Consider the following 13412-nt stretch of genomic DNA (forward strand, 5'->3'; position numbering starts at 1 on the left):
TTCGTTCTCTTAAGAATATATCTTAGTTCCATAAATATTTTCCTTAAGAGGAAATGGTAAGTATCACTAGACCACAAGGTTATTGGTAATATGACATTGTCATGAAACAAAAAGATATCATATGCCCATTTGATGCTACTATCCATAATTTGGCCAAACTTCATCAATTACATGGTCGTGAAACAAAAATATAATCAGAACCTAATGCACACCTAATTCCTCCAAAAATACTAATTCGATGGTGTAAAACTAGCTGAAGCATTACTCAAAACATGGAACTTGAGTTCAAATGACAGTTGCAACTACAAAATTGATGCATGCCAAGGATAAAACCGCAGCATAATGCAAAGCCTAAAGCTAAAAAACACATCCGGTACACTTCTAGAAATGGGAAGTCAATCTAAAGAACGCTAAAGTCCCAACAGTAATCTATGAATGCAAGACTCATCAACATTATCAAGCCATGTCAAGCTTAATAATAGTTTACTATAGCACTAGAATCTTACTATTACATGTCTTAAAAAGGAATTGCTAACAGTCAACAGGGGCAACCATAAACAGATTGGCCTGACAAGTTAATGCATGCTAACAACTTGATACCCAACACAATAAACCCAATATACATTGTGTTTAAAAGTACATCATATCTATTAATAAGCGGTACTCACCACTTACCAGTGGTTTCAAAGTCCCACATGCCCAACTCAAAAGCAAAATGCAAGAAAAGATGGAGCACTGGGGTCTTCTCACCTAACTGAAATACAAAGATATATCTCTGGCCATGAATGGAAAACCGAATAATTAATCACAATTAGACGAAGCTATTAATGGTAGGCATCATGAGACCTATGATCTCTCGTACTGTCATCCCCAAAGACGAGTTGTTCCTCAAGCACTCAACATGAAAAGTTACACAAGTCAAGATGCTTAGACAACAAACAGACTTAAAATACAGAAACAAATACACAAACCAAAGCAAAACAAGAATCAAGTCGTAGATAAAACTTTAGAACAAGCAAGATTAACAGAGCATGCAACTGGAGAAAAAACCGAAACATGAAGACCAATTAAAACTTAAACTTCTTGCGCAACACTACTTTTAACTCGGATAATTAAGCCATAGCATATTAGGAGAGGAGCAAATTAATTCAACGCAAAGCCTTCACTTCTCAGCATTACATCTAAAACCAGTGTTTACACTAGAAATGAAACAAAATAAATAGCCGCATTGAAGAATTCAACCCGCAGTGTCAAGTCCGGAACAAGCAATACTGTGATTTATAGTAAAGATCACTCAAAGTTACTGATTAATAGACTAATCACAATTAACTGAAATTAATTCCCAATCCAAGCAACAATTAGAACTAGAAAAATTCGGAATATAATTGAAATAAGAACTGGATCTGCAATTATAGATCTAAAATTGGAAGTTTTGGATGAATTTATTATCATTTTTCAGTTCTGTCTAAGAAATATTTTTTCCTTTTTCACATAAATGATCAAAGTACAACCAACTACAAATAAAAATCGCTCTACAAGAAGAAAACTCCTCAGTAACCTCCACAGAGTGAGCTAAAACTACTTCATTTCAATGAGCGACGAGAATATCATTACTGAACGCGTCGACGACCGGATCGGGCGTGTCCGGGACCGGGCTGGGGTTCAGGAACAAGACAGACTTGGCTGCCACGAGCTTCTTCCTCTGCGGGCAACGCGGACCGTAGATCCTGCTGGCAAAGCAAGGGATGCCGTCGCCCGCATTAACCGGGAGTTGTTGACTGCCGTTGCTCGAAGGTGGAGATGACGGTGGGGTCGAGCGGTGGATAGAGATCTGGGAAGAGGAGGAGATCGAGTATAGCAACCTGACTCGGTGAGTCCGAGCGCTGATTCGCAAGTCACGGATTTGGGCGAGCATGCCTGGTTTAAGATACTTGTGGAATGGCTCGGACCGGCTTGGGGATAAGGAGCATTTGGTAGAGGCTCTGACCCTCCGGTTCATGGCAAAAAGCGAGAGAGGAGAGATTCGAGTATTCAGAGAGAGCTGATGAGATCAGGTTTGAGACTTGAGAGAGAGGGAGGGAGGGAGAGAGAGAGAGATGGAAGTAGGGTTTTTAACGAGGGGAGGGGGCGCAAGAGGGGCGGGAAAGAAATGGAGGGAGGAAGGGTTAGGGGGGAGAGGGTGGGGGTTTGAAAGAGAGTGAGGCGCGGGATAGTGAATAAGGATTATTTGGGGCCTTGGATGACCTACTTTTTCACATGGGGTCGACGCGTGTTTTGTTGTGGTCCCTTGTCCTACGTATGGTCACTACGTCAGCATTTAGCTTCAGAGTCTGCGCAACAAGTAATTATTCGGTGCTATTATTAATTTGAAAAATTTTATTAAGTGCTCTAATTTATATTATTTAATTTATTTTTTCAAGTACTTATTAAAAAAGAGTGGTATTATCTGTATTTATAGTTTTATTTATAAGATTCATTTTATTAGTTTTCTTTTAAAAATTAAATTTTATGATTTTTAACGTATCAATAACTGACATATGAAAAAAGTGTAAATTTTCTTTAAGTACATTTAACATTTTCTATTAAAAAATTATATATTCAAAATAAAATTACACTCTAAAATGTTCAAAAAAGGGAAGATTCAAATCTTAATTTTTTTTTTTATTTTTGCACGGAAGTAGTTTGTCATTAGTCTTTGAAATGCATTTATGTGATACCATTATAGAATATTATATTAGTAGAAACTAGTGATCATATAAACTTTTAATGGCATCTTATTTTATAATAGCACATAAACATCACATATTTTAAAAATATCGATAATAAATTTCTATGCACAAATACCGTACCGTTCTCCCACATCTTAATACAATCCTCCTTTCTTATTTCTTTTTTCTCAACCAATTAATTGCGAAATCATTAGAGTCAGTATTGTCTACTGTAATTGTAAAAATTAAATCAATTAGGAGTATAACTGATCCGATTTTAGACATATTTTAAAACTAAACTTGTATATATCGATTTTGAGAATTGAAAAACCGATATCGATTGATTCATCACCGATTTTATATATATATTATAATTGCCATAAAATATATTTATCATTTATAAATATATCAAAAGTAGGTTTATATTAATAACTTAATATTATATTAATTTTATTATTTTATGTTCTAAAATTAAAATTTATATGTTATTTCAAATGTTATAACTTATATTAAGATTTATAAAATTAATTTTATGCCATATGAAATGTTATATTAATTTTACGTTATTAAATTATTAGACATGAATAATAAGATTTTAAAATTAGATGTTATATTAATTAGCAATTTAGCATATAATATATAACATAATATAAAAAAATAAAAAAAAATATATATATGAACCGGTTTTGTCCGATTAAAAAGTAAAATCGGAATCGGACTGGTTCAATTGCAAAATTGGAATGGATACCGGACCGAACCAGTTTTACACCAGACCAAACACACCGACTTGGTCCGATTCAATGGTTTTTCGATTTTCTTTTCAGCCCTAAAATCAATACATCAATCAAGCATCCATTCTCTACTCCCTCCAAATCATTGCCCCTTTGTGATCAATAATATGATTAAATGAAATGATGTGTTTATGCAACTTCCAACTAATCTTAATAAAGTGAGTTGTGACACACATGTAACTAATGTGAGTTGTGACTACATATTTAGGTCTAGGGTTGTGCACCAATTTTGTTGAAGTCAATATCCAACAATCCGACTCCGATTTAATCCAAATCCAAATGCGAACTCCAACTTTGAAAAACCCAAACTCCACTTAGGTCTGACTCTATTAAAACAGAGCATAAGCCAGAATAGAGGTTGCCTTTGGACCTTCTTGTGGGCCACAAAAGCCCTTGCATTTGGGCCCCTGTAGCGGGCTCCATATTTAAACTAGATTTTGCGTAGTACGAAATCGTTTTTTTGTGGGCTTTCAAGTTTTAAAATTACTAAAACTATTACAAAAAAAAAAAAAAAAAAAGATTTTACATATGAAAAAATAGAAAGTATAACTAAAAATCTTTCATATGCTATGCAGACCTTAAAAAAAAAAAAAAGAAACAGAAATTTAAATATACAGTAGGCCTTTTTGACTATCCTTCATATACTATTTTTCATATTAAAGTCTTAGACTCCTGAAGCAACTAAAAAAAATAAAATGATTATTAAACAATTACTAGTTCTATCATGGTACCATCTAGTAGGGGTGCTATCTGCACCATACAATGCAGGGCCACCCCCTCCCTGCCCCACCCCTCATGAGACGAGGGTGGGGTTTTCGTCCCAGCATCTACCCCTGTGGTGCGAGGGCGGGGTACCCCGTCCGAGTACAAGGAAGCGAGGGCGGATACCCTATCCGTCGGCCCCCCCTTCCCCAAACGGGTCATGTGCCTAGAAGCTGTTTCTAAGCCCAAAATGGCACAAAAACAAAATGTATAATAATTAAATAGCAATAAATAATGCATTAAACTTACAAAAAAAAAATACAAATTAAGAGAAAATGAAGTACTACTAATACTCCTTAGTCTTGAATCCTAAGTTATTACAATTTACAATAATACAATTTATAATATAATTATAATAACTAAACTATTACAATAATACAAATTAAGAGAAAACAATTACAAATATAAAAGGGACATTGTATCAACATTATAAAGAACTGAATATGTAAAATCTAAATACAATTGAACATAAATGATAAAAGTGAGCTGTTTGAACTTTGAATTTCACATTTGGGGCCGGTAGCCAAGGGAAATAGAATTTAGTACTGCCTATAATAAGTCATGAGATCATAAAATCTAGAACATTAACAATTGAATAGGAAAATAAATTAAAATATTAAACAATAAACAAAAGTTAAAATTACAAAGAACCATTAGAAATGAAAAAATTACAAATTAAAATCCGACTAACCAAGATGAGATGGGGATTAAGATGGGACATTAAAAATATATCATTTGAATTTTGGCTTGGAATTAGGATTAAGACTTGAAGTGTGCATATGATAGTAAGATTATAAAAACAATTAGATACCATAAATTATATAAATACGGAAAAAAAATTAAGGGAGAATACAACTTGTACAAACCTATGGCAAATGACAATGGTGGGTCAATGTCCAATATGGTGAAGTCATATTGCAATAAACGTAAACGTCGTATCGTGCATGGCTACAACAATTAAATTTGAAATTAATACAAATAAAATGAATATAAATATACAGGTTGATCGTTACCCTCCTTCTCATTGGCCTCATTAAAGTCAAGAATATCTGAAATATGAATTTGAGTCCCCTTGATCCAGTTCTGTGTGCAAATCAATGTCTCCACAGTGGTAGGGGACAAAGAACTCCGGAATGGATTCAATTTGAGCCCTTCGGTACTAAAGGCCGACTCTAAGGCTATGGTCCTAATAAGGATTACCAAAATACTGCAGGCTAGCTCTCCAAAAATGGGATACTTCACGTTATTGGTCTTCCACCCTTCCGTATATGGGAGAAGATCCCCGCCAAATATTGATCTACTTTCAACTTTACCTCTGTAGATTGAGGGACTAGTTGGAGGTTTTGTAAGAGACTTTGGGCCCACACCAACCTATGATTTTTTCCAACCCCACCTTCTGGAGCAGGCACTGGGGTAGGTGTAGATGTAGGGCGCTACCACCCCTAATCACGATAAACTCGTCAAACAATCTACTAAGGGTGTCTCTAACCATGCCCCCAATAAGCTCAACCCACGCGACCTCGTGCATAAGTCCCAAACTATATATTATGTCATCAATATTGAGATGGGGGTCAAGAACAATAGCCAAATAACAGAAAAGATTTTTCCTACTCAAATCCCCTCAATACTTGTCATATTTGACCTTCATCACCAATGTCATCTCCTGCATCCTAGGATGGTCACTCATACACATATCATCTAATTCTTCATTCAACTTACATATTTGTTGAATAAACTCATTGGATGTAGGGTACAAAGAATCAGATATTTTCAATGTCACATGGAAGAAAAGCCTTAAAAAATCTAAAAAGATTACAAGCACCTCCCAATCATTATCAATAGGCTTTCCTAATCTCTCGTGCTCATCAAAATATCTAACATATTGGATATTTTCATCATCCAGTAATTCAAAAGCTGCATTATATTTTTGGGCCACCTCTAACATCAAGAAGGTTGAGTTTCATCTTGTATTAACATCAGTACAAATGCTTTTCTTAGATGCTATGCCTACTTTCCTTGCAGTAATTTTGAGTTTCTCCAATCTAGCAGGAGAATATCTCACAAATCTCACATCCATTCTGACTCATGCAACCGAGTCCTCAACATCTTTCAAGTCATTAGACATAATTAAATTCAAAATATGTACAACAAATCTTACATGCAAACAATCACTACCTAAGATTGTCTTATTCGCTTCTCTAATATAGGTCTTAAGATATCTCAATGCGACATCGTTAGACAAGATATTATCAATTGTAACGGTCAAAACTCGTGTCAACCCCACTCTTTTATTGCGGTCTCAAAGGCCTTCCCAATCTTCTCACCCTTGTGATAAAAAATTTGACAAAATTTGTTAATTTTCTTATGTAGTGTCCAATCACAATCAATGAAATTCACAGTTAAAAATATGTAATTAAAATTTTAGACAGATGTTCAAGTATCGGTAGTGAGGTAAACAACTTGACCCACCAATTGGCCCATCAACAAATCCTTCTCCTTTTGGTAATGTTTTTTAATATCTTTGCCATAGTATGACGAGATGGAATATTAAACGTAGGTTCCAAACAATTAGAATATTTTTGGAACCCTCTTCCCTTTATAAACTGAAAAGGTAGCTCGTCTATGATAATTATACGAATTAACTTTCTTCTACACACATTGGGATCATACTTAGTATATTCCTTCAACGTATAACCTCCACTACTCTCATCCGCTATTTTTTTTTTAGTTCAATCTCTAGTTTAGATCGACTATTCTCTTGTAAAGATCTTTATATTGGACTCTTTTTGCATTGTTCTTCTAAGTACACATTTAACTGTGATGTACTATGTTTCCTATAGTGACATCCATAAAGTTTACTATAGTGATTACACTTTACTTAGGAGTTATTGGGGTCACTGTAATGCCCGTCCTTTGGTGGGACTTTTTATAAAATGATTTTAGAAAAGACGACGGTAATTATCGTTCAATTTAAAACTTTTTGCTTTCATACTCAGGGTGCAAGACTCTACGTTTATAAAATAAAATGTGCTTTGATAATAAAAGAGGTTTACAGCAGAAAACATCAATTTTAACAATAAAAAGGTCTCTCGTACAATTAACACTCATGCCTAGACTTCTGTGCTCTTCCCCATGGGCCTTGTCAGTCCTGACCATTCAGTTCCTGTGGGGGGAAAGGACATGCATAAAAATTAAAATGAGTCGATGACTCATAAGCATTACTTCATACAGTTAAAATATAATAAAATAGGTTTTCATTTATGCATTCATCATTCATACATACTATACGTATATGCGTGCATGCATACGTGCGTTCTTTTGAAAACATCACTGGATGAAAATTTTATTTTAAAATGGGCTTTCTTTTCGTAGAACATATCTCCCGTCAGTGCGTTCATTTCTTAAAAGTTCTCTTCAAGAGTGTGGTGCATTCATGCGTTCACGCATTCATACATTCGTTCTTATCACTTTCATGGGCCAGTACACACTGTTACATCTCGTGTGTTGGGGTTAGCGGTCTTCCTTTGGACCCGGACTCCTCCCGTGACCTCGGGTTGGGAATCCCCTTCATGGGGGGTAGCACTAGGTGCACTACCAGTACTACTTACCCAGCATTGCAATCTACCTATTCATTGGTACCCTTTTCATTCATTCATGTGTCCGTTACGTATTTTCATATATTAAAAGGTCATTTCATTTCAGTCCTTTCTTACAGTTCAATCATTTTCATTTAACAGTTCAGTTCATGGAAAAACCATCGTTTAAAACATGGGCTTAAACTTTCAGTTCATTTCAGCTCTATCTTTCATTTAACAGTTTTTCGTAGAAAACGTCATATAAAAACATGGACTTAAACGTCGTCTTTCATGGCATCTATAAGCATCACCTCATGGTATTCATAAAAGCATCGGTTCGTAGCATCCACAAAAGCATCAGTTTAAGCTTGAGGCATCAGCCTCATCATTGATTTACTTTAGAAAATACATACAATAGATACATCGTATAATCATCCATTCACATGCATACAATTAATACTTTTGTTGAATAAAAAATGGGTTGCCAAAGAGGGCCGTACATACGTATTCCTTTGAACACTTAGTTTTTTTTTTTTTTTTTTTTTCATAAAACATCTTTCTTGTCTTTTCGTAAAGCATCATAAGGAAAAACGTCGTTTTTATTTTCGTATATTTTAAAAAACTCTAGAAGAGTATGGACGTAACACTTACTTGGACTCCATGCTACTTGTATATCATGCAGTCCATTCATGTGCATGTCAGATGACAACCTACATGTATACACATAACGTTAAACGTTATTCTCTATCTAATGCATAAGCAACTTAAACTAGAAATAGAACTACACATCACTTTGAACACTCTCATTCTATCCCGTGCTCTTACGTGTATTTTACTATGCTAACCTTTGAGGACCACTTACGGTCACCATATCTTCTAACTCAAGGTTTTGCCTCGAGTGCTCATCCACTAAAGTGAATCCATGGTTCATCTTAAGATTAAGACACTAAGACCTTCGTCTTATTTTTCTTACTAACCATATTCGACGCATGATTCTGACCGATGAAATCACGCATCTCAATTCTAGATAATACACCCATCACTACCTCCATGCACCTTAGCTCACACTAAGGTGTCGTTTGAATTCGAAGATGAGTTGAGATGAGTTGTGAATAGTAGTGAGATAGGTTGTGAATAGTAGTGAGATTTGTAAGTTAAAGTTGATGAATAATAGTAAGGTAAGTTGAGATCAGTTAAGATGAGTTGAAATGGGTTGTGAATACAAATCGGGCCTAAATCCTCATTCCCATCTATACAAGCCACACGGCTCTAAGCCAACTCTGAGGCTTAAGCACTATGTAACTGTGCTAAGGACAGATTACTCATTACATATGATGAATCCGTCCGGCACATGTGTCTAACCAAATTACACATGTACCTTACCCCTTTATCACTTGAGACCAACATATAACATGTTGATCACCTGTTCGTAGGGACAAGGGCCATACTTCGATACCAACCTTCTTTTAACTCAGCTAGCATGACTCTTCATGCTACCTGTCATTTTTGACAGTTCATCCCAATACTTAACACGACAAGATTTCATTCACCATTACGCCTTATGTCATGTCATATAGCTCAAGACTACACCCAAGCTGCATCATGACCTTGTCACGTCACTTGACATCCCACTATGCCATTCTTACGCCAACTCTTAACTCATCACGAGTACGGTCCCTCACGTACTCCTGTCACATTGTGATATCTCGTCACGTTTCTGTTACACCATTTCTACACTAACTCCTCACTAGGAATGTAAATTAATTCAAACCGGAAAACTGGTCCGGACCGGACCGGTTTTACCAGTTTTGAATCGGTCCGGTCCGAGATCGGTTCTTAGAATGTGAAAACCAGCCGGTTCCTGTCCAGTTCCTGTTTTAGGATTTTTCGGACCGAACCGGACCGGTTAATAAAAAATATATATAAAAAATAATATTTATATTATTGTGTATATAAGTTTTATACAAAATATTATATATATATATATATATTAATATATAAGTTTTATACATTATGTGTAATTATAAATTTTTATGTGAAATTTTTATATATAATTATATATATTCATATATGAAATAATTTCTTATTATAATTTATAAATTATTACATAAAATGTTAATACTAAATCACTAAAAGTTTATAACTAATAATAATAATCTAATATAGACTAATGACTAAAGTTATACTTATAATTAATACTACAAGTTTTTACTAAAGTTTATAACTAATACTAATATTAAATATATAGTTTATAACTAATACTAATATATAACTTATAACTATACCAATAGTCTAATATTAATACTATTATATAGTCTAATATATTAATAAAAGTATAAAACATATTTTTTTAAATCAATTTTTTTTTTTTTTTATAAACAAATTTTTAATGACAAATTGTGAAACTTACATTTTAAAAAAACTGGAAAACTGAATCGGACCGGACCGGAAATCGATAAAACTGGAAGTACCGGTTTAGGAGAGTAACCGGTGCATAATCGGTTTTAGAAAATACAAAATCGGACCGAACCGGACCGGTTACACCCCTACTCCTCACCCATAATAAGCACGACTACCAGTGGTCACGTCACTTCGTGACATTCCCCAGTCATGCTTCCGCTGCACACTCTTACACTTGTTCTGCTACTTCACGCATACTCTTAGCCATAAGTCAATTACGGTGATACCTGTCACCTCAGACTATAGGCCACATCACAGCTACTTCGGGACACTGTTTCACAGTTCCCGACACTACTCATCACGTCCCACGCCTATCAATCACACAACCATCCTTATCTCTGCGACACGCCACTCAGAGTATCGGTGCCTCGTGAAGTACACTCCACGTATACTCCATTTTCACACGCTATGACCCATCACCATTACGGCATACGCGCCACCTGGTGTATTGCTCCACTACATGGAGTACACTTCTCGTGTACTCCCTTCACACACGTTACGACATATCACCACTACGGCATACATGCCGTATGATGCATCACTTCACTACATGAAGTATACTCCGCGTGCACTCCTTTCATACATGCTACACCACATAGGGTACAGTACACTCAGCATGTACTCTTCCCATTCCACACAAGGTCACGCTACCATTATAGCACATACTCCACAACACCACACAACAGAGCCCACAACACTGCACCACACTTTACTACACAGAATGCCCAACACTTCACTACACAACACATCACAACACAGCGAACTCCACAATTACTAACAGCACAGTCCACAACCTAATCAACTAATCAACATCTAACATAAATAATGAAAGATAGAGGGTTATACTATCGACGGGATAACACCGTGCATTGCTCGCCGATCGTCACAGTCGATGATGCCAGAAGGGTCGTACATGGTGGCTAACCCACGTACAATGGTTGTTTGGGCATTTGGATAGCTAAGTGTGGTCTTGAAATGGCTCATGGTGGCCTTGTGATGGTGGCAAGGAGCGTAACACGGTGGATCTAGCTGTGTACAATGGCAGTCAGCCACGCGCAGTGACTGTCTATCACGTGCAGTGGCTACCCACCACATAAAGTGGTGGTTTGGACCTAGGGTTCGGCTAAGAGAGGTCAAGGGAGGTTGCTAGTGGAGTTGTGGAGGCTCGGTGGTGGTGGCACAGCGGTTCACGGTGGTGGAGAGGAAACTGGTTGTGTGAGAAGGAGAGATCCCGTGAGAGAGAGTGAGGGAGAGTGTGCATGCATGGGTGGTAGATCGGGCCCAAGGGTGATCGGGATGGGTCGATGGTGGCCTGAGGAGGCTCATGACGGTGGCTGGGCACCGTGGGTGGTGGCGTACGGTGGTGGACGGGGAGAAACCCATGCGTGAGGGAGGGAGAGAACCCGTGCGGTGGAGGGAGGCTATGGGCCTCGGGTTAGGTGGAGGAGGAAGGGGGAGACCAGGAGGAGCTCGTGGTGGTGTCTGGTGGCCAAGGTGGCCACGCATGGCGGCGCTAGGGACGTGCACAGTGAACCCGTGCATGGGTAAGGCTGTGTACATGCAGGTGGAGAAGGTGGCTGCACGGTGGAGGCCAGCTTCGATGGAGAAGGATGGCTGGTGGGAGGGGAGGTTACAGTGGAGGTGGTGGCGCTGGAGGATGGCCCACTGCGGCGCAGCAACATCAAGCCCATTCGGGCTGTGCATTACCGAGAGAGAGGAAGAGAGAGCATGAGAGAGGGAGACTGGTGTGGGGGAACTCGCCTGAGTGAGGTTGTGCCGGTGGAAGGGGTGGTGAGGCTCACCGGCGCATGGCGGCGTCGGGCTGGGTAGTGGAGGAATCAAGCATGGGGGAGGCAGCGTGCGACGTACGCTGGGGAGAGGGATGAGAGAGAGAGGGGAGGGAAAAGTGAGGGAAAAGGAAGAGGGACTGGGATTTTATTCTAAAACCCAACATCCGGGGCTCTACGCAATGATCTGACGATGAGAGATTAAAACACTGATTTGAAAATACGTAAACGTTAACTTAATTAAAAGCACTAAGAGGAATTATGGTAGAATATTATTTAAACTAAACTTTAGTTTATAAAATAATATTTCTTCATCATTAATAAATGGTGAAGTCTTGTTTAATATCTTTTAAAGAATAAAACCATTTAAATAAATTAGAGTTTTCAACATAATTCAAATCTCATAATATTTTAAATAACTGAAATCATTTTAATAATAATATTAAAATAATTTTTGACTATTATAATATTTTTGGAGCTATTCAAGAATATTATAATTATCGTATTTAAAATCAAGCTTAGTTCAATAACACTGGAAATACTTCTTAAAAATATTTTCAATACATTTAAAACACTGGGTGGCGTGCCTTAGAAGTCACCTAATATCTTTTGAAACACCCCATCGAGGTTTGACACACATGACGAGGCTCGCAGTCATTAGGGGGAAGGACAAACTATTACATTATCACATCCTTGGAATTTGCTAACGTCATAAAGAAGAAACCTTATGTTAGAAAGAAAGAACGTACGTCAAAAGGAAGGAGCGGGATGTTACAGTCACCACCCTCTACCCTCTAGTTTAGTAAAGTGAGACCAAACTATGTAAATATATTTATTGCTTTGTGTGGGCATGGTTTCGGAAAAGGTTCTGTGGGGTTACGACTAAGGTCCATAGGGTTAGTGCTTGGTGTCGGGTTAGGTGTTGGGGTAGGCTAGATAGGGGTAGGACAACTATCACTTAAATCTAAAGGAGTAGAGGAAGACATTCTCCAAAACAAGCAACAAATATGAAATTAAAACAAAAACATGCCACTAACATCAACAATCAATACATAGGGTTTGGTGGGAGTCGTTAGTCTGCAAGTGCACAAGTAATTCAAGGAACAACTCTCTTAGTCCAATGGTCCAAGTGCGTGAATGTAGAGTTCTGAAATATAGAGTACGTACGTTCAATTTAGAGCATTGGCAATGGCCTAAAGTTCAAATTTTGGCTAGAATTTCAAATTTTGACTATAGTATTAACATTTGGTTAGGTAAATCCACATTGGACTAGTCATCTTAAAGTCAAAATATATATGATATTATATATTTTAATAATATCTTACAACC

At 37.1% G+C, this 13412-nt stretch overlaps 1 protein-coding gene across 1 annotated transcript; it reads right to left on the minus strand.

Annotated features, from left to right (window-relative positions):
• Positions 1-1409: 1409 nt before the first annotated feature.
• Positions 1410-2172, minus strand: LOC121248477. The gene has a single exon (XM_041146950.1). It carries the CDS (start codon positions 1997-1999, stop codon positions 1589-1591), a length of 411 nt encoding a protein of 136 aa, XP_041002884.1. The 5' UTR covers positions 2000-2172; the 3' UTR covers positions 1410-1588.
• Between the last annotated feature and the right edge of the window lie 11240 nt (positions 2173-13412).

The sequence above is a fragment of the Juglans microcarpa x Juglans regia genome, chromosome 2D (genome assembly GCF_004785595.1).
Source record: "Juglans microcarpa x Juglans regia isolate MS1-56 chromosome 2D, Jm3101_v1.0, whole genome shotgun sequence".
Classification (NCBI taxonomy): domain Eukaryota; kingdom Viridiplantae; phylum Streptophyta; class Magnoliopsida; order Fagales; family Juglandaceae; genus Juglans; species Juglans microcarpa x Juglans regia.